The 22,657-nt window shown below is 39.3% G+C and overlaps 1 protein-coding gene across 2 annotated transcripts in view; it reads left to right on the plus strand.

Moving 5' to 3' along the window:
* Positions 1-5,715: 5,715 nt before the first annotated feature.
* The window catches only part of ntrk3a (neurotrophic tyrosine kinase, receptor, type 3a), a 97,344-nt gene continuing 80,402 nt past the window's right edge, over positions 5,716-22,657 (plus strand). For both annotated transcript variants that reach the window (XM_085462727.1, XM_085462730.1), the window contains exon 1: positions 5,716-6,404. In XM_085462727.1, coding sequence (XP_085318853.1) covers positions 6,148-6,404 — 257 coding nt within the window. In that variant the 5' untranslated portion in view covers positions 5,716-6,147. The remainder of the gene's footprint in view (positions 6,405-22,657) is intronic.

The raw sequence follows: 22,657 nt of genomic DNA on the forward strand, positions 1-22,657 counted from the left end.
CAGCACAGACTGTAATGGTGTAATAGTGTGTGTGTGTGTGTGTGTGTGTGTGTGTGTGTGTGTGTGTGTGTGTGTGTGTGTGTGTGTGTGTGTGTGTGTGTGTGTGCTTGTATGTTTTGTTTTTCATAGAACAAATAGGGACATTACTTTCCTAAATGGACTCATCTGTCCTTCAGCTCTGTGAGTCCACAGATAGAGGGTGAAATAATTCAATAGGGGGGACATAAATATATTTGTTAGGGCTAAAATGAATATTAAGAAAGCTAACCAGACTGAAAGGAGAATTTGTAGCTTTATCTCACTCATCCGTTTATAGCTGCACTGTGACACTCCCAGTCTAGTGGCCCACCAGAGGTAATACTGCTCAGTTGTTATGGGCTGAAGCTATGGATAATGTACCACCTTCATCTGCACTGTCTTTATTAGGTATAACTTTTTGGAATAGATTTTGAGTGTCTGCAACAGAGTGAGATGTGAAGATTTATGATAAACAAACATGAAAGCATATGACAGACTGGGGAGACAAAGGATGAAACACAAGGAGAAGAACATGGGAACAAACCCAGAGACAAGGAGGGCGAGTGAGCAAGAGACACAGAGTAAGACACAAATGGGAAAACAAACATGGGACAGAGAGGGAATAAATCAATACATGACTGAGGAAACATACACAGAGGACATGACAGACTGTCACAGGAGACACGGGGATGAGACAAAGACAAGAAAACATAATAATTGAATAGTTGGTTGAGTCAGCGTGTATTAAATAAGTTGATAGGTTTGGATGGAGTTTGATTGGCCCATTCTTTTTATGGACAAGGTGACAAACAATACACCAAAAGCACACAGTTTAAAGGAGCCAGTATGGCACAACAAAAGCAGATGCTATGAGGCCAGAGCTGGTAAAGTTTAAAAACTGAACTAAGTATTGTCATCATCATTTCATCACCTTTAAGGTTTTATTCCTGCTGCTTAAAAAAAAAATGATAAGAAGAAGAATTCCAGTTGCACAGGTGTTTGATTTCAGTACTCAGTATTCTGTGTCTTCAACCTTTAGGAAGCACATAATGTTTGATGTTTTCTATTTATAGTTATATGAATTTTACTATAAAATATAATAAATAACAATTAAAATGTGCAGCTATCAAGTGATGCCCTCAGTGTTTCAAGAGTCTAGCAACACCCCTGTTATTGCAAAACATATTGCAGGCCTGTGTTGTGTGTGTGTGTGTGTGTGTGTGTGTGTGTGTGTGTGTGTGTGTGTGTGTGTGTGTGTGTGTGTGTGTGTGTGTGTGTGTGTGTGTGTGTGTGTGTATAAGAACATGACAGAGGCGCTGAAAGACCTAAAAACAGAGAGGTTTGTTTCTATCCATCTATCATGAAACCACAGCCTGGTCACATGCTCTACATTAACCAGCCATTAGGAATCAATGGCTCATCCATAATGCATTATGGTCATAGGTACATTAAGAAGTCATGACATTAACATCTGATTGATTTCATCAGAATGGGTGGCACCAAACCCTTTTAGCCCAAAACCTAAGTGGAATAAATATAGATATATAGTGATTTACAGTAAGAACAAACTAAAATTAAATTTAATTAAAACAAAAAACAGGTGCACAGCTTATAGTATGACATTAGCAAAGACAATTTTTCTTTTCTTCCTCTTAATTTTTCAAAAGCCAGAAGCCTAGCAAAAGAAACAGAAACAGGAAATTCTACTAACGTGTGATTTAAATTTAACTTAATTCAAATTTTAAAAACTCCTCTTTAGAAAAATAATAAAGGTGAGACAACACCAAAAAGCCAATAATACAAATACCTAAGACTCATAATACACTAAAATTATCAAGGCTAATGGGCAGGTAGGACTCAGATGCAGGGTTTAGAAGACCACAGTTCAGGGCTTTTATTTCCAGTGAATAGATATTTACACCGTGAACAATGCAACAGGGGAATAGTGCTCCAGGCGGGTCCAGGGAGGTAGGGAATCTACACATTCAATATTTACAGGTAACACTCGCTCTCAAACGTCAAGCTCAGCACACCAGAGAAGGGAATCCGGGGATTTGTACAGAGTAAAACACAGGGTAAGAATTCGTGAGACATGAGAGGCAGACACACACATAGAAGTAAGAGCCAGTGTTTAACTGAGTAGTTCAATGATGCAAAGCATGACTATCAGGGACTGAGGGACAATGACAACAATAAGGTTTTAAAAACTCCATCCATCTATCGATCCATACATCCATTTTTTTTATGCTCACCCAGGGTTGGGTCGCGGAGGTAGCAGCCTAACCAAGGACGCCCAGACCTTCCTCTCCCCAGCGAACTATTCCAGCTTATCGGGGGGAAACACCAAGGCTTTCCCAGGCCAGCTGAGAGATCTAATATCTCAAGCCGGTCCTGGTTCTGCCCTGGGGCCACCTTCCAGTAGGATATTCCCAGAGCACCTCAATCAGGAGTTGCCCAGAAGCCATCCTAGTCAGATGTCCGAACCTCTTCAACTGGCTCCTTTCGATGTGGAAGTGCAGTAGCTCTAATCTGACCCTCTATTGAATGACTGCACTCTTCATCATATCTCTAAGAGAGAAACCAGCAATCCTGACTAAGCTCATATCTGCCACTTGTATCAGCAATCTCATTCTTTCAGTTGCTACTCAGAGCTAATGACCATAGGTGAGGGTGAAGATATAGATTGACCAGTAAACCAACAGCTTTATTTTATGCTCATGTCTTTCTTCAACAGGAAAGACTGGTGCAACATCCACATCAGACTTGGCTCCAATCTATCTCTCAATCTTCTGCTCTCCTCCCCCTCACTCGTAAGCAAGAGATCCAACAAGATCCAACTATTTGCAGCAATGTGGGCCTAGTCTTGCAATGGTTATACAGTGACTGAAAGGCTCATAGCAGTGGACCCCCCACAGGGTCCCCCAAGAGATGCAGTTCAGTGTCTTCTCCAAGTCCACAAAACACATGTGGACTGGATGGGCGAACTCCCATGCATATTTGAATATCCTGAAGAGGATAAAGAACTGGTTTACATTCCTCAACTAAGATGAAAATGACATCGTTCCTCCTTAATCTGAAGTTTGACTAATTAGCTCTCCTTTCCTGTACCCTACTATAGAGCTTCCTATTAGTAAAACAGAGTGATGGTAACAAAAGTAGTTAATTTTATTATTTCTAGGCTGAACTATTATAATTGATTATTATTGGGTTGCCTTAAAACTCACTAAAAGCCTTCCCTTGATCCAAAATGTTGCACTAAGAGAACTGAAATAGACTAGAAACAGAAGAGTATATTTCTATACGGGCTTCTCTTCATTGGCTCCCTGGTAAATCCAGAATAGAAATTAAAATCCTACTTCTTGCATACAAGGCCTTGAATAATCAAGCTTAATCTAATCTAAAAGACCTCATGGTATCACCCCAATAAAGCACTTTTCTCTCAGACTGCAAGCTTACTTGTGGTGCTTTGGGTATTAAAAGGAGAATGGCGGGCAGAGCCTTCAGCTTCCAGGCTTCCTTCTGTGAAACCAGCTTCCAGTTTGAATTCACAGGACAAAAACCCTCTCTACTACTCTACTCAAAGAATACGGTTAAAAACTTCCTTTTTAATAAAGTATATAATTAGGGCTGGATCAGGTGACCCTGAATTGTCACTTATAACTTTTTTTCCATTACTACCTAATGGCTTGATACAGTTTTTAGGGTTTTCCATTTGATGATAGTCCCTCATACCAGCTACTTTTTTAGTAGCTACTTGAAGTGGTTTGAACGATCCAAAAAATGTGACATTCACAGCCTACGTGCCGATTGGCTAGTCAGTGGCGTCACTCGATGAGTCATGAGAGCGTGTCTTTGAGAAAAATCAAACCACCATTTTTGAAACTCGGCAATGAAGGAAACAGCTGCACAAAAACAACACTGTGGTCATCGAGCCTGACCAAAAACAACAGACCAAGCAGCAGGTATACCGTTGCCTCAAGATCCACCTTTGTTGCGGCATTCATGTCGCATACAAATATTTCGCCGCATTGCTGTAACGAGCCAATACACATTAGATGGTACTCGATTGTAATGGAATACAAGTCAAACTGACTCGACTTGTTTTAAAATGCGAGTAAATTGGGCAATAAGTATGCTTTCAATTCTTTTGCATTCACTTCATGTCTGGAAATTTGCTTCATAGCTGCAATGAAAGATACTGCCTATGGAGGTCAGGCTCCCCCAACACTCACACGCACTGCCCTGCCTATAGTTGTTGTTGAGATATTTTGATCAGAATTTATATCATTGATACTCTATAAAAGAGAGAGAAAATTAATTTCATAAATGATACTGAGATTTGATAAAGATTTATTCCAACCAGGTTGTTTTTTTTAAATATCTTTTTGACCTCCTTTATATCGATCAAAAAATAGAAAAGGATTAACAACTTCTTCCTCAGTGGACCAGTTATCAATGCCTGAGATCAGTTGTGTACCACTCCAGCTGAAGTGCAGGATGATACAGGATGCATCATCATTCTGTTTTGTCTGCCCCTGATATCAATTGCGAGTATACGTGGAATATATTGATATACAAATATACACCACTCCTAGTGTTGGTAATTTTTTCAAATTTTATACAAATACCAGTGAACATGACTGTGCCATCGGGTAGAAAGAGCCCACTAGAGACACTGTGGTGGCTCCCACACAAACTCTTCCCCCTCGGTGTAAATTTGCCATCTGTACATAAAACTAGTGATAGGTCTCAAACAGTCATTAAAGTGGATATCCTCCTTATGAGTCCTTTTAATATTACAGGCCAAGTGACTATGAGATGAAAGTCACATTTTCAACTGATATCCCTGGATGGAGGAAAACTGCCTGACGATCAGTTTGATAAGCTGTGATTAAACGGAGACAGAGGAAAACATGAATGGAAGAATAATGGTCAGCAGGCTCATTGCTCTACATTAACATTCACGAGATGCTTTGTATAGACCGTTTATTGCTGAGTGAGAGTGTGTGGAGAACAGAATATGGGGGTAATATGTGTGGACACATTTCCAGGTGAACTGTGATTTCCACAGGACATGATCTGCAGGGGAGGAGAATCTGTGTAACATCTCCTTGGGATCCAACACGTATGCAGACACATATACTTACACGTAGATCACAGTATGCTCCAAAACTGGAGCTATACATTATGTTAGAAAGGAAAACTAAGCCTGTATGATCCCACAGCTACACTCTGTCATTCAGGGACCTCTAGTGGTCACATAATGCTATAGTTTCAGTCAGGCCAAACAGGGAGCGCTGTGGCTCAGCGGTCACAGCGCAGCTGCCTCAAAGGCCAGCTTTCATCCACCTAACCAAACCTTTACTCTTGCACCGTCACCTGAGAAAGAGTAGCTGCTCATTTTACAACAGTTCGAGAGCTTGATGGAGATAATATAACACACATATGTGTCTGATAATCACGAACTCGGCGTCATATTTATCCCAATTGCTATTTAAACTGTTCTTTACTGTAACTCAGCCTGATCAGAGCAGTGTGAATATCTCTCTCTTTCTCTCGCTCGTGTGTGTGCGTGCGCACAAAAGCAAAGCTGACGCGTGTCCACTGCGCTCCTCTGCCCAGCAGGTGGACTCAGAGGATGGGGCCTCTCTCTCTCTCTCTCTCTCTCACTCGACCCCTGGTGGAAGAAACGCCACGGGGAGCGAGAGAGAAAGAGAGAGAGTGTGTGGGAGAGACTGAGAGATGGACAGATGACTCAAAAAGGAGATGAAAATGAGAGAAATGCTCACTGCGACCGTACACATCAAACAGCGGGAGAATATTCTGGATTTTTCTTATTTTGTCCTCTTTGTTCCATCCAAACGTTGTTGGTGTGACGAGCAGGGAGGGGGGCGTGACTGGCATCATTAAAACCTCTGATACCCCCACAAGCACGCGCACACTCAGACACGCGTGAACACACGGAGGGAGATGTTTACAGCTTTGACCGTTTGGACTCCACTGAGCGGAATAAGGCGAGCGCAGCGTTCACACGGCTTCAGACTCTGACGGACTGAGTCATTTTCATTTTTAGTCATTTTCATTCTCGTTCAGCTTCAAAGTTGGAATCTGGGACTGAATCGTGACAGCATGGATTTGTTCGGCGCGCGTCGCCTTCTCGGGATCCGGTGCTGCTGGAAGGTTTCCGTTCTGCTCAGCGTTTTCTTTCACAGCTGCCCGAGCTCCTTGTTGGACTGTCCCCCCACCTGCACCTGCTCTCCCACTGAAATCTTCTGCAGTAAGTCCGACAACAGCCAGTTCTTCCCGCTGCTGTCCTTCCAGGGGACCGGGAATGCTGGGAATAATACCGGGAGCATCGAGGATCTTTTCCAGAACATCACCTCCATGTGAGTGCTGCTTCTCTAGATCAAAGCTTTAAGGATATTTAAGAGAAGTTTTGTCCTTTTAATTGGTGAATTTATTATAGTTTTTTTTTTTTTTTAACAAGTGGACTAAAAACCCACGATAAGATCCAGCTACAGAAATGAGTGATGGTTCCTCGGTTGGGGCAAAAAGGCGAGATTCCTGGTTCAAACAGTTCTGGTGTTTTTCTTTTCATAGAATAAAATTGAAATCACAGAATTGTTCAAAAAATGTAAACTTTTTGAAAATCTGGCAAATTTTAAATATAATACTTAAAATATATAAAAAAATAAAAAAAATAAAATGAAATAAAATAAAATGATTCTTCTTCTTGTTAATGATACTATTAATAAATATTACTATGAATAACAGCAACATCAATAATGATCCAGATGACTCAGGGATCCAGGCTCAGAATACCGAAGAATGATTATGCAAATAAATGTTCCACTTGACTCAAATAATAAATGTACCTGCTTTATTCAGGACTTTATAATGAACCATCTTAAACATCCTCTTAAACATTTTTTGAGAAACTTCAGTCTTCTCCAAAACTTCCCTTCATCTGTGCACATGTGCAGTGGTTCCTCACTTTCGGGAACCGTACACTGTGATTAATGGTGATGGTAAAACCCCATCAGAACAAGCAGAGCTGGCAGGTCTGGAGTTACTTTATAAAAATTACATTCTGTTATTAATTTCTTGTAAAATAAATGAGTAATCTAAATGTAAAAGAATTGAGCAGGTCTAAAAAGATTAGAATGATGATGAATATGGTTTATCTCACATGAGGAGGCTTGATCTTTGTCTGTGTTTAGGGTATTAAACAGGTCTTTGGTATGCCACAAGTGTTCAAGTGTTCAAATTCAAGTGTTCAAATTCCGAATTCCGAACTGATCTAAAAGATGTGAATGAATCAATTTATATAGGAAATGGAAATCTGAAATGCATGAATATATTTGATACTTTTAAACATAGCCATCTGTTGATGGAAAGTGTGCCTCTCCCTTAGCTGTTCCTGCATAACATTGCTAAATGCCATGGTTTTATAGGAAACAGTCCAGCGTGAGAGGTAATAGGTCCAGATGTTTCCAAATAGCTTTTTTATTGCATTATAAGAACAGTCATGACTCAGATAATATTAAGCAAATTTTAGTGCAGAAGTCTGTTTCTTTAAGATGAAGAGCCAACCAGCCATCCAGATATCCATGAAAAATGTTATCTGGGCAGATACTGAAAACTGACCACATCAGACCACAAGTGAATTTTTCTCAAAAACTTTCTTCTTGCTTTGGAAGAGAGTGGCAAACAGTCCTCAGTATATCATAAGGTTTTAATACAACTAAATTTATATTCATTTCTTTGGTGAGGAAATGTTGTAATAATAATAATAATAATAATAATAATAATAATGGATTACATTTATATAGCGCTTTTCGAGACCCTCAAAGCATTTTACAATGCCACTATTCATTCACTCTCACATCCACACACTGGTGGAGGCAGCTACAGTTGTAGCCACAGCTGCCCCGGGGCAGACTGACAGAAGCGAGGCTGCCATATCGCACCATCGGCCCCTCTGGCCAACACCAGTAGGCGGTAGGTGAAGTGTCTTGCCCAAGGACACAACGACTGAGATGTGTGTGTGAGTGGGTTAATGTGGCTTTTTGTATAAATAAATAAATGTAGCACTCTGTCTAAGTTTAGGGATAGTGTTTAGTTACTGGTCTGTGACTAAACCAAAGTCCAGTCTTCTTCTGAGCCTTTAGTCTCTTGCTCAGCATTGCTCGTGCTCTTTTTGGTGGCCTGCTTAGTTCAGCATATGCCATGGCTGCATTTGTCAAATCACACTGACTTTCGCTGTACAGTATGTTTCCTTACTGTGAATTCAATCAGTCACTTTGCCCAGGAGGTAGACCAGCTCATCCATTAGCTGGAAGGGTGATGCTTTAAATCCTAATTCATTAAATCAAATATATGTTGAAATGTCCATGGGTGACATACTGAACCCCAAAATGGTGTGGTCAAAGTCCTCTAAGGGTGAGTGTGGTTGTAGTGTCGGGGTTAGTATATAAATATATAAATTTTCCTGATGCTCTGATAACTCTTCCTCATTAACTACAGATTGGTTTTATCTGAGAAGATGTGGTGTCTTCTCTCCTTGTCATATTCTTCCAGAGCCTCTTTGAGAACGTAGGTCATGCTGAGTGGACATCCTGCTTTGGGAGTGGCACTGCAGTCACTTTGATCAGAAGATCCAGATCATTACTGCCTCTTGTCTCCTCTAGTTGTCAGGAGTGCACCTGCTGCAGCACTGACAGTTTATATTAGAGCTTTGCTATAAACCCTTTCCTTTTAATATAAAGTCCACTCTAGTATTAGGTAAAGTTTACGTGGACAGTCCTAATCTCAGTGACCAGTCAAAGTGATTTTAAACTACAAAACCTCACCCCGCCATTCACACACATACACATGTGCTCAAGGGCTCAGGGATAATGCACATACACATACACGCGTGCGCACAGGCTGTGGTCCATCATGTTGTTGTTGTGGACTGAAGTGGACCTGACTGTCACAGCATCTGTAGGTTCTTTGTTTTTATCTCTTATGTAGCCAACAAAACACACATCTTGTACACACACTACAGTAAAACACACAGTAATTAATAAGAACGGGAAGAGTTTGTAAACTGTGGCCAGTCTACAACAAGATGGCAGAACACATTGCTACACGCACAGATTATTTTGTGAGCACAAAACCTCACTTCATTATTAACCTGGTTTTCTGAAAAATTATTACTGATCAAAGGAGCTGCTGAACATCGAATTCCCTCCTGCTTCTCCAACACTGATCGCTACACCCGGAAAAATAAGGGAACCGTGTAAAAAAGCAGTTTTACTTGCAATAATAATAATAATAATAATAATAATAATAATAATAATAGCCAGGAAGCCTAAGCAGAATAAGTGAAGCATGTGTAGTGTCAGATGTCAGCTCCATTGTTCCGTGTGCTCATCAGCACAATAGTGGAAAACTGGTTGAAAAACACAGGATTGGTTTCAGTTGCATATCCCACACAGTTAAGTGAGGGGTTGAGTTTTAACATGTAATAATATGAGATAAAGTGTGTGTAAGTACAGGAAATAAAGTTTATTTGAAGTCATGTCAGGATATTAACGTGAATAAAAGCATCTTTTCATTTCTGAAAGGAGCTTCGTTTAACTACGAGACCACCAGCATATCCTGGGTGGTTACGGTAACTTGATTAATAAAATGGTCAAATTGGCACAAATCATCATGAATAATTGTATTTATTGTGTAAGAATGTACTTTTTAGTAGGTTTGGGTTATCTTTAATTTGAAGTAAATTCACGATTTAATATATTTGGCTTTGAATTTAAATTTTTGGGGGGATAATTTTTACTTTGGATTTTTGTCTATTTCATTTTAAGTTTAATTTCAGAGAAAAGTATTTAAGGTTTAATATAATTCATTGCCACTAAATTATCATGGTTTCTGGCACTTTTCCCCCTTTAGCAGCCATTGTTTAAAGTTAAAATAAATTCAGTGGATATATATAGTAGATTTCTGAAATTTATGCTGATGGAAAAGTGCCAGGAAAATCAACCAACGACTAATTTAAAATCATTAATTATTTGCTGTGAACAAACCAACATGCTGACTTTAAGAGCTGTATTCATTAAACAGTCATACTGACAATAAACATGTGACTGTGTCCTCTTTTTCATGCCTTTATGTATTTAACTGAGCTGTTTTTGAAAGACATTATGACACAACATCAATACTGTGCTGACATCAATATTAAAATGCTGTCATTTATGACCATGAAGATAAAGTCAATAAGTTCTTCACTAATGCACTAACTGAAATTACAGATTACGCAGAGAACAAAGAGATGTCTGATATGTCACAGTAAGTCAGAGAGTAAATAAAGTATCTGTTATCTGGAAAACAGTTTTTTTGTAATTGAATTGTGATTTAATAATAATAATGATAATAACAGTAATATCTTGGCATGAGTAGGATGGGTTAGGCTTTGAGGACTACAGACTGGAATGTACAATGTGACCCACAAAGGGAGTACAGTTTAAATGTATCAAATTCTGTGAACATACCATCTTACCAACCATGGCTGTAAGACAATTTAAAACAATTAAAAAACAAACAAACTATAATTTAAGATATTATTATTTTAAGAAGAAAACCTGAATTTCTGAAGATGGGGACAAACTGAGGAGAGCATAGTACGACCTAAGGGTGAAACTGAGGACTCCTGCAAGAGGAAGCTGGACAGTATGAGCAGAACAGTGTGAGGGATGTGTGGAGTGAAATGAAGAAAATCACTGGTTTTAAGGTGACGGACAATAACCGGCACCAGCAAGGAAACCTGAAGGGAGCAGAAAAGCTGAACGATTTTTAAAACACTTTTGGTTCACAGCCCTCTGCTGCTTTTCCCCACAACACACTCTACACACTATGGCCCTTACACACATTCATTGCCTTCAGGGGTATTAAAAAAAATTAGGCTAGATTAATGCTTCCCATGCCAACCCAGTACACACTCACAAAGGATATTCTCTGTCTCCAGATATTCACTTCCTGATTAAATAAAGTTAAAAAAAGAAGTGGATTAGCAGACTCTGTTTCCTAAGTACACTGAGCTCCTTTAATGTAAAAACATGGCTATTTCCTGTCAGTCAGTTGTGGTGTGTACACAGTATACTCACCAACAGACTAATAAACTGATCAGGACAGATTTTTCTGTGATTGGCTGCAAACTGGAGACTTCTGAAGTTGTGGTGTAAAGGAGGTCACTGAACAAACTGTTATGCGTAGATAGTTCTGATCACTACCAAATAGTTTTACTATTGTACACCATGTTTTCTTATTTATTTATTTATTTATTTATTTAATTTTTATTATATTTCAAGTTTTAAGGTTAAGTCAAGTAAAATAAACTAAGCCATAAAAATTACCTGAATTTGTTCTTCTTGGAAAACGGTCTTACATTAATAGGAGCAAAAAGAGTTCTGACAGTGTTGTATCTCCTGGATGATGTGGATTTAGTGTGTGTGTTTCTGCATATTTAAGTGTGTAAGTGAATGAGTTTGTGTCTGTACGCCTTTAAAGGAGTATGTGGCGGCTGCAATAAACAAAGGCAGCATCTCAGCATTCTCAAGTCTGCCCGGTGTTTTAATGCAACATTTTTGTGCTGAAAACAGACATTATGTTGGTGTAGATGTTAATAATTAATGTTAATAATAGCTAAGTGTCCAACCCAACAGCCCTGAGTCAGTGGCCCAGAGTTTTACTGATCCATGTAGAATTTTATTGGCCTGTGGGGAAAAAAAAGCTTTTATTTTTGAATTTTTAAAATATTAAAACAATTTAATAAATGTGATATTTACATTATTTTACTTTATATCTGAAAAATGTTTCAAAAGCTTTGAAATAAATATGGTCTAGTACACCCAATGCCGCCGTTTATACTCACTCCTCCTTGTTCTGCTTGCAGGTATCGCTGCCATGTAAAATGTAATATTTTATTTGACTAAAATTAACAGTTCTGTATATTTTAATGTAACTTCTGTAGCTTTACTGTAGATTTTTGCTGTGTATAAGAAATGAAGTTCACTTTCCTTCACATCAGAGCTTATTAAACAGGTGGTTTGATGAAGCTAGCTTTTTCCAAGTAAACATCTTGATGGTGATAGCTGTGCTGCTCATTGGGATGCTGGAAAAAACTTTTCTTTCACTCCACCTGAAGTGACTGTCTCAGTAACAGCTCCGCGTCTTTGCTCTTTACGGGGTGTGTGCAGACGCACTCTGGCTCCATGTTCAACTATGACGGCATGATTGTCACTGCTGCCGTTTATCTGTGTTATCCATCTTTTTGTTTAAAAACTGGGGGCTGCATGGGCCTAATGTTGTCAGACTTTTTATTCACACACTGCTCCTTGATGCATGTCTAATGCACATCTCTTTTTAGTTGCAATGGAAAATGAAATGATTGCATTCACATGATGATATAGAGCTGTCCGTTTAACAAAACATCAAAGCAAAAACATTGTGTTGAGGATTCTTTATAATTGAGTTATTCCAATTACTCGATAAACGGTTGCAGTCCTTTATAGTTCTAATTCACATTTTGTTGCTGACCCTTGTGCTGCTGTAATGTGAATATCCCCAATATCCCCATTGTGGGATTAATGTCTAAAAAAGTCAAGTCTAAGTCTATATATAATGGCTGCAGTAACCACTGCAGTCTCAAAGTGAGATGGAAGGAGGTGATTCAAATATATTATGTAAAAAAAGGTAAATGCCATCCATCTATTTTCTTTTGCTTATCCAGAAGCAGTTTGTGATGCCCAAATCTCCCTCTCCCCAGCCATCTCCTCCAACTTATCTGGGGTAACACCTAGGCTTTCCCAGGACAGCTGAGATATGTAATATCTCAGCTGTCCTGAGGCTGTCCCAGGACACCATGGAGTCCTCAATCCAGGTTGGTCCTTTCAAATTCTCCTCCCTCCAGTTAGCTGGGGATTCCAAATCGGCACCAGCCTGCATTCTGTGTACCTATGGAGAAACGGAAAACAAAGGCAGGGAAAAAACAAACAGTCTGCAAGACACATGCCCTTACAAGTCCAAGCAAGATGAGATCAAGATCATAGGGCACATGACAGTGCATCAGCCAAGACTCACCCTGTACAAGTTCCTCGGGCTATGTTTGGACAAAAAAACTGAACTGGTCATGTAACACACTGCACCTGTATTAAAAAAGCCCAAAGCAGACTGTACTCCCTCAGGAGACTGAACTACTGCAGGAAGCTCCTGAGGATGTTTTACCCGTTAGTGGTTGCCGGAGTACTATTCTATGTTGTGGTTTACTGGGGGAGCAGCACAGCAAAGAAGGACTCATCCAGGCTGGAAAAACTAATCAGGAAGGCTGGCTCTGTGGTTGGCATGAAGCTGGACACTCTGGTGACAGTGGCAGAGCAGAGGACATTAAAGAAACTGCAGGACATTATGGAGAAAGCCGGGCATCCTCTGCATATGAAAGTAGCAAGGTGGTCAGCCCAATGATTGGAGTGCACGATGACCTCATAAAGATATACTCTGCAGTTTGGCACATCACACAGTGCTTTGTTTACAAGCTTGCCAATATCCTTTCAACATGTCAAGTTTACTGATATATGTGGCAGGTCCAATGTCATCAATGCAGTCAAGTGACATTTTGCCCGAGCTTGTGTCAATAGGTTCTGGTATGGATATAGTGACTTGATTAGTACTAAATTTGGAATCATGTGGTAATAATAGCCAAGAATTTCCTCACCAGCAGCTCTTAGAAGCAGGTTTCGAGGGTTGCTGAAAACCAGCACTGGACAGCTCTGCTGACAGTGTTTCCTCCTGCTGAATGCAAAGTAATTTTAGAGAACAGCTGATCCCAGGCTTTGTGGGTGTGTCGTGGTTGCCGTGGCTACTTTGGCTTCAGCGTTTGGAATTTGTTTGGACCACAAGCCTTTTAAATTAAATTTTAAGTCACACCACAATGCTGTATGTAATCTTGTGAAAATATTTCAAAAGTAGTGAAATAAACAAATTTGCCTTGTTTGGGGATTTGTGTTCAGTTGTATGGGTGGATTCTTGAATCTTAAGACTTTTTAGTGAAAACACTATGTTAAGTGAGCTTGATGACCATGTTATCATGGCTCATACAATTGAATGCCACAACTAAAAACATATACCGTGGCCTATAACTTTTCTCGAGATTATGTGATGGAGATGTATCTGAGAATGCAAATGGGTATTAAATGGTCTTCAAAATCACTATGATATTCAATTTGCAGCAGTGTGATAATAGATAAGATAAGATAGATCTTTATTGTCACTGTTACCAGAACAATGAACACAGTTTGGCATCTCTCCATTGGCAGCTTGTAGGTTTTTACATTCACATTCTTCAGATAAGAGAATAGTATAAATAAAGATAAAATAAGTGCAAGTTACAGTCCAGAGAATTCATGCATGTTATTTGTAGCTCCTGTCTTATGTCTTGCCCAGTCTATCCAGGCAGCACGTTTGCCTAAAATAGACAAAGTATTTCCAGGAGTAGGAACATGACTATTGTGAGCTAAGTGCAAAAAAAGGAAACTTCAGATAATGTTCTAGCCTAGTTTCCTCTAATAGTCATGTGTGAAAAGACCTTTAGAGTCTTGTTAAGCTGGTGAAGTCAGATGAAGTCTAAACAAAATCTTTAAATTAATACTCAAAGAAAATGTATCTTTCTTTAGCATACTGATGACCATTTACATTTACCATTTACTGTGTTTTGAACATTTGTCTTCTTCTTCTCTTCAACCCAAAATTTAGAGCTTTTTAATTATTAATGGAAATTATTGATTTAAGTCATTAATCCCCTCTTCTGCTTTTTTGTTTTTCTTACTCTGTTATGTGATCACTACCTGTCAACAGGTAAGATAATTGACACTCATGTCAAAAATGAAAGTAAAACAATGAGCAGTGGATGAACCATAATATTTTGGTGTCAGTCGGGATAAAGTTTTTTAACTTTGTGAGTCAGGACTACAGCGATGGTGGGTGATATACTCTGAGATGTTTCATTGGTAATTGATATCTAATGCTAAATGCTAATGCTAAAGACACACTGATGTATTACATATTATGTAAACAGACTGATTTTTTGCTAAATTAGCTCTAACAGGACAGAGGTAATGCAAGCATATAACATCCTTGTGAAACATGATATAGAGATAGATTAACTTACCTTAAAATTCATACATGATATGAACATCTATAATATGTACACTATATTGCATTTATCTTAACATGAGTTGGCATCTTATTCTTAATCCATTGGGTTTAAAAGGATGTCAGCCCACCCTGCAGCTATAACAGGTTTAATTCTTCTGGGAAGGCTTTCCACAATGGTTTAGGAGTGTGTTTATGGGAATTTTTGACCTTTCTTTCATAAACATATTCGTGAGATCAGACAGTGATGTTAGACGAGAAGGCCTGGCTCACAGTATCCACTCGAATTCATCACAAAGTTGTTCTATAGGGTTGAGATCAGGACTCCGTGCAGGTCAGTCAAGTTCTTGCACACCAAACTGACTCAGATGTTTATGGGCCTTGCTTTATACACTGGTGTGCAGTCATGTTGGAACATGAATGAGCCATTCCCAAACTGTTCCCACAAAGTTGGGAGCCTGACATTGTCCAAAATGTCCTGGTATGCTAAAGCATTAAGAGTTCCATACACTGCTAGTAGGGAGGTGAACTCCTGAAAAACATCCCTCACACCATAATTCCACCTCCACCAAACTTTTAACTTGAGACATTGGGGTTAGTATCTTGCCCTAGGATATTTGTCATAGCGATGGAGTAGCCAGGGATCGATAGTAGATGACTTGCTGAATTCTAACCTTCATTACTTTTTCCTGAAGTTCACTGATGAGCACTGAGTGTTTTAATTTTTAAGAATATGGCTTAATCATTTATTTCTTACAGTTTAAGCACAGAGAGTCATGCTGACAGATTTAATTCACCGACTACAGCAGCATCCTTTTTATGATTTAGAAAAAAATAGACATACTCGTGCAGTTATTTCTTATTCTGAGATATCACGGGGATTAAATGTGTAATTGAAGTTTAAAATGACAGACAGGGAAGTTTCAGATCTTTCCCAGTTGGCACTGTATGGATGATCAGAAACTGACGGTACCTGTCTGTGTATATAATTACATCAATTTTCACAACGCTGGCTGAAATTCAGCCCAAAAACATGTCAGCGCCTCCATCGTGTTTTACAGATGGCTACAGACTCATTGTTCTACCTTTCTTTTGAACACCTCCGTACTAAATAACAAATTAAATTTTTGAACCAAAAATTGAGAAGTGTTTTTGAGATGTATATGCTTATTTGTATATTTTGCACTTTATTTATGCTGATACGTGTGAATAAATAACAATTCCACAATTTTAAAAAATCTCTGTTTGACCCATTCAGCAAAAATCATGGTTATGATATGGCATGATTCAGCTTTCTAACAGGAAATAAAGGTATATTTAATGTATCAGTGTACACTTTATTTTATCACAAACATACAATTGATCACAGCTTGTGTTCTTTTTAAAGTCAAGAATTTTCTTGAGTTTTTACTGAAGCTCGCTATTTGAATTCAATTTCACTACTGTAAATTTAGAATTAAAAATATTTCATATTATAATACAATAAATGTAATGTTGACCATATTATATTAGCTAATGTAGTATATAATACAATTATTGTTTATTAGCTAATACTAAAATAATAATAATAATAATGGATTGCATCTATTTAGCGCTTTTCGAGACCCTCAAAGCGCTTTACAATTCCACTATTCATTCACTCTCACATCCACACACTGGTGGAGGCAAGCTGCAGTTGTAGCCACAGCTGCCCTGGGGCAGACTGACAGAAGCAAGGCTGCCATATCGCGCCATCGGCCCCTCTGGCCATCACCAGTAGGCGGTAGGTGAAGTGTCTTGCCCAAGGACACAACGACCGAGACTGTCCGAGCCGGGGCTCGAACCAGCAACCTCCGATTACAAGACGAACTGCCAACTCTTGAGCCACAATCGCCCAAAATGACTGTTGTAGCCTAATAGTCATGGTTTTTCAGTCCCATGGGGACTGGTTTTTCAGTCCACCCCCCCAAAGCTTTTGCTGTGCAATTCCTGGACAGGGAGCGAGCTCACACTATCTATGTCCCAGGAAGCACCTGGCACTGGTCTTTCTAGGAGTTTCATCCTTCTACACCCTAACAGTCGGCAGATAACATAGTTAAGCAGCCTACAGCAGATCATATTGACACATATGTCCTTCACCTAAGAGATAAAAGAAAATACAAAATCCTACAGTGAAATTCTAAGCACCTAAATATAAATATGAGAATAAACTAGAAATTTTCCATCCAAAAATTTCAAGGTCACTTTAAAGGTGGAAAGCTTTTAGTTTTTTTTTAAGCTGACATCACCCATGTTTTAACAGTTTAACAAAACATTAAAAAAAACCCACTAAGACATATAAAACAAATGCTTCTATGAATGGGTGAATGAGGCATGTTATATAAAGCACTCTGCATGCTCAAGTAGAGTAAGCACTGTAAAATAATCGGTCCATTTACAGACATCCCAAGTTGACTGTTCTGTGCATACACCACATTGGTTCATTACTTGAGTTAGGTGTTTTTTTATGCTTGGGTGATTCAGGTCAATGATAAATGAATTACACAATAATAAACTAAGTGAAAAAGTCCAAAGAAAAACTTTGACAGACCTGGACTGTTACTCAAGATCACTTGAATTATTTAATTAAGAGTCTGGCTCCATGTAAGTAAAATACAAAGCAATGGGGATTGCTCAAGACTTTTGCACAACACTGTATGTGCAATAAAATGTGCTTTTTAAAACAATATATTGATATATATTTGTTGTAATTACATCAAATAAGAAGGGAAACGAATAAAGACTTTAGCAATAAACTGCTCTTTCAGCTCCACACTTGGCAGTCATCATCCCTACGACCAAACAGATGACATTCGGTCTGTGAATTTCTTTCCAAATTTGCTTTCCCTCTCTCTACGGCTGTGTTTCTCACACTTTGGAGGCAGAGTGTGTAGGAGGCTGCTGTAACATTGCAGTTCCTTCTGGCAAGCAAACATTGATGGTTTGTTTGTGACTTTTCAAACAGTGCCAAGTTAAGGAAGGAAAGAGGAGAGGGGTAGAAATAGAAAGGAGGACTAGAGAGAGGAGGAGGAGTAAGGACAGGCAGTAGTAGTACTGTTGGGCACAAAAATAGTTGGTTTGAACATTTTCTGTTATATTTAGTAACCTCAAGACTACAGTATGTGCATGCTTTACCTGGGGGTTACGTAATAGCACTACTGCTCAAAATGTGGTTGACCACTTTTTTAACTGTCTGCTGTAAATATGCAATATGGAGAGAAATACTCAGAGATATCTGGACTGGTGTTGTGTCTAGCTGATCAATTTCTAGAGTGCAGTATTCACTGATCTCCACCAAATATTCATCTCTTTAATTAAGTCTGTGTTCAGCATTTTCTCTTTCTATGTGCTATAGCTTTGTAATTACAGGACAGTTTGGGCAATGAGCTACCAAAACTTCTTCTGCAGTTTTACACCTTTATTTCTTAAAATTAAAGCCAAAAACGTCAAACGGACACTTTTCATTAACTAAAGTAGTATTTTCTAATCTTTTGGAAAAACTGAGACAACCAATTGAAATTAAATGTATAAGTAAACTTTAAAATGACACAAAGAAGAGTTTCACTGGTCCAGTCAGTCTACCATGGTGAGTCTCATCAACACCGGCTTAAATCAGTCTCAGTTCATCTAATATGGTGATACCCATAGGGATATAGAGACTCTGACCCGTTAGATGGAGAGCTGGTCCAGACCTCCTGTACAGGGGTAACTGGGATCTAACCGACTATTTAATATCAAAGTGGGCTGTATGTGACCTACCATGTAAAATGAGTTTGATATCCCTGCTCTAATGTATTTATACCATGTCATATGGCAATCATCAGTTCAACCACTCTGCTCAAAGTTATCAAATATTTATTTTGCTACAGCAACGTTAGAATAATCAGTCAACCTAACATGTCACACTTCAGTGTCCTTGGACTGTGGCAGGAGGCCAGCATAACTGGAGGAAACCAACTGGGCTACAGGGCTAACTATCTGACATGTTATAGAATAAACTAGGGTGACCATATTTAGATTTCCAACAAAGAGGACACTTGGCTCAGTCATGAAGAACTTGCTTAAAGAAACATAAAATCGTCCCCGGCATTTTGACTACAGACCGGCCCACCAGGTATTATAGGAAAAACCATAAAGCCTTTGAATGAAAACAAACGCTGTTGTGACAGTGATATACACTGTCTTGTTGGTATATGTATGATTTCTATACATTTTACATCAGGTAAAAACTTTGGTTGTAAGATTCAGATAATAGTTTAATAAAAGTGAGAGATTTTAAATGAGAATAAGAAAGAAAAGTATTTCTTTGTGTCCCCCTCTCCCTGTTAATGCCCTACCTGCCCCCCTGGCAAAGCTTTGCTAGACCCACCCCTGCACAGTTACCAGCTGTCAGCTACATAAAAAAGGATCCTGGTGTTATTTGTCTCTCAGAAACAGTTCATAACTTCCCTTCAACTCATTCATGTCACCTAAAAGGTAAACCTGTTTCTCCATCACCTGTTCAGCTCTGATGATCCAGTAAGGACATCTCCTGGTTTCATCCTCATGTTTCCCTCTCACCACATATCCAAACCGACATCATGACCAGCAGCTTTACAGCTGTGGCTCCAGCAAACATCAGCTGATACTAGAAATTAATATTAAATAAATTCTAACAACAGCTGATCAAGCTTAAACGTGCTGCTGTTGTTTAGCGCGACATATGGCGGTATCTTCTTTCTGTTCTTCTTTCACTTATCACTGATCAGTGTCATGATTGAAGGAGCAACAGGAGAGAGAGGGGGAGAGAATGAGAGAAGAAGAAGCAGCTGTGCAGCGTAACGATGCAGAATAACTCCAGCTTTGTGTCTTTTTCCATTCTAGCTGAAGTCCAGGACAAACTGTTCCTTTTCACCTCAATACGAAATGCTTAATATTTCCTCTGAATACGGGACGATTCCGCTTTTTACAGGACGGTTGGCAACTCTAATAACTAACCTTGTGAATAAAGTTCAACATCAGTAGCATCATAGCACCCACCCAGCTGTAGAAACTCTGTCATGCTAGCTAGTACGCAGTGCGAGTTATTGTAACTGACTGTAAAAGGTCAGCATAATTGAAGGAAACGGTTTCCAGGGCCTAATCCGTGGATCGACTTCCTTCGAGGCGTGGACGTCTATCAGCAGAGAATGTCCCTTAGTCTGTAACACAGTCAAATATATTCTCAAGTAATATTCAAGCATGCCATTCAGCGTGTTAGTACGAGCTCGGGAGCAGCTTGGGAGAACAAGAAAACAGAGACTGCTTCAGATTGTCTTCCCAAAGTGACTCAACTTTATTCACAAGTACAACAGTTTATATAGAGGGTAAAATTCATGAGACAGCAGATTTATCAGTTTAAACCAGTACAGACCAAGATAAGGCAGCGTCTTCCTGCCCTTGGGTGAAGAAGCATCCTTTGTGTAGTGTATCAGTTCAGCTACAATTGTGATTATCTCAGCGACATATTTTCAAGGCACAAAACGAAGAGTTCTTTCATTAGTGAAATCTGAAACAAACCATTTGGCCTTCAACAGGCGTCTAAAAGATTAAGAAACTAATGTAGCTGAGGGAGTGATCTCTGTGGTATTTCAACCTTGTACCAGCCTGTGATTCTCACACATCAATTCTTGGGTCAAAGAGAAAAATAACTAAAACAAAGGGGCCTTATTGAATGACAGAGTTTTCCTGTATAATGTCACTATAAAACAATATCCAGTAAATGCTCCCATGGTACTAAAATACCTAACAGTTCCCCTCTTTTATTATTTTTTAAAATAATAACTCAAATAGAAAGGAAAAATCACAAATGTAATAACATAATATAAAAAGCAAATCATAAAATGTAATAGTTCACAACCTAATGTTCAATATACACATCAGGAACATCATTGGTAACATCTGAGGTTAATGCAGTAGATATGATTAATAACCTAAATATATAAAAAAGACAGTTCTTTAGTCGTCTCCTGGCCTGGTCCCAGGTTCGAGAGACACCGTATAAGCGTCGTGTGATGACAATGGGCATTTCATTTTCTCCATTATCAGGATGAAACGAGTCTATCTTTATCAGGTTAGACATTGTGTGGTACTCTAGGCTTTCTGTTCCTGCTGGATGTTCGAGTACCTTGTTGTTGTTCAGGCGGGGGATCAAAGGGCTTTCTGAGTCTTGGCTCTTTCAGGTGTTGTGTGTTAATCAGTGATTGTGTGTGTGTAGGTGGATTGGATCCGGGCGCTGGCTCGCCTGAGTCGTCATCTACTTGATCCGACGCCTTAGGTGGTTTGGTGGGGCTGGTCTTAACCCTGCTGGCATGAATCCACTGAGGTTGTCCGTCTGTTAGGATGCTGGTTCTCGTCACTGCAAGTACAGTCTGGGGGCTGGAACACGCGGCCTCCCCGAGTGCCCTTGGTTTTAGCGACTTTACCAACACCGCATCTCCTGGTTTCCACGGATGGGTTGGATCTATGGAAGGGAGAGGCTGAGAGAGACAAACTTTCTGATAGTTATTATTCAGTGTTTCTACCAGGTTATGAACATAGTCAGACAATGCAGTGTCTATGTCCCCTTCCAATAGCGGTGCCCCTCTGGAGGCTGACCATGGTGTTGGAAACGGTCTTCCCATGATTATTTCAAATGGAGATAATTTGGTTGCTGCGGATGGAGTCATTCTAATCTCGCAGAGGATTTGAGGAAGTAGTTTGATCCAGGTCATTCCTGTTTCTATCATTGCTTTAGTCAGGCGATTTTTTATGGTCCTATTCATTCTTTCTACAACTCCTGAACTCTGAGGGTGGTATGGCACATGATATTTCCAGTCTATTGCTAGAGTTTTAGCACACTTTTGAATTACTTCTGATGTGAATGAAGGTCCTCTATCACTGTTAATTTGGTGAGGTATTCCAAATCTGGGTATTATTTCATTGCACAACTTTTGACAGACTACTTCTGCAGTTTCTTTTGATGTTGGGTAAGCTTCTACCCATTTACTAAATTGGTCCACTATTACCAGTAAGTACTTGATGCTTCCTTGTGCTGGCATGTGTGTAAAATCAATTTGTAATGTATGAAATGGGAAATCTGGTTGTGGTAAATGCTGATGTTTTGCTTTTGGTTTTCCTACATTAGTTCGTGCACATGTTAGACAGGTTGCTAATATGCGTTTTACTGCGTGTGATGTTTTCTCGATTACAAATCTTGATTTTATTGCTCCTATTACCCCTCTTTGTCCGACATGACTCACACCGTGAAAATGGCGGACAAGGATTGGCAGTAGTGAAGATGGGAGGGCAATCAAACCCTCAAGGTTTTTGTATAAGCCGTCTCTGTTATCTAAGGTACAATCATTATTTTCCCAGTAAGTGTAATCTAAGGCAGAGGCTTGCTCTTGTATGAATTTTAGGTCAACATTTG

The sequence above is a fragment of the Copadichromis virginalis genome, linkage group LG7 (assembly GCF_057382275.1).
Source record: "Copadichromis virginalis isolate Kocher_CV1m ecotype Utaka linkage group LG7, C_Virginalis_male_GT1.1, whole genome shotgun sequence".
Taxonomy (NCBI): domain Eukaryota; kingdom Metazoa; phylum Chordata; class Actinopteri; order Cichliformes; family Cichlidae; genus Copadichromis; species Copadichromis virginalis.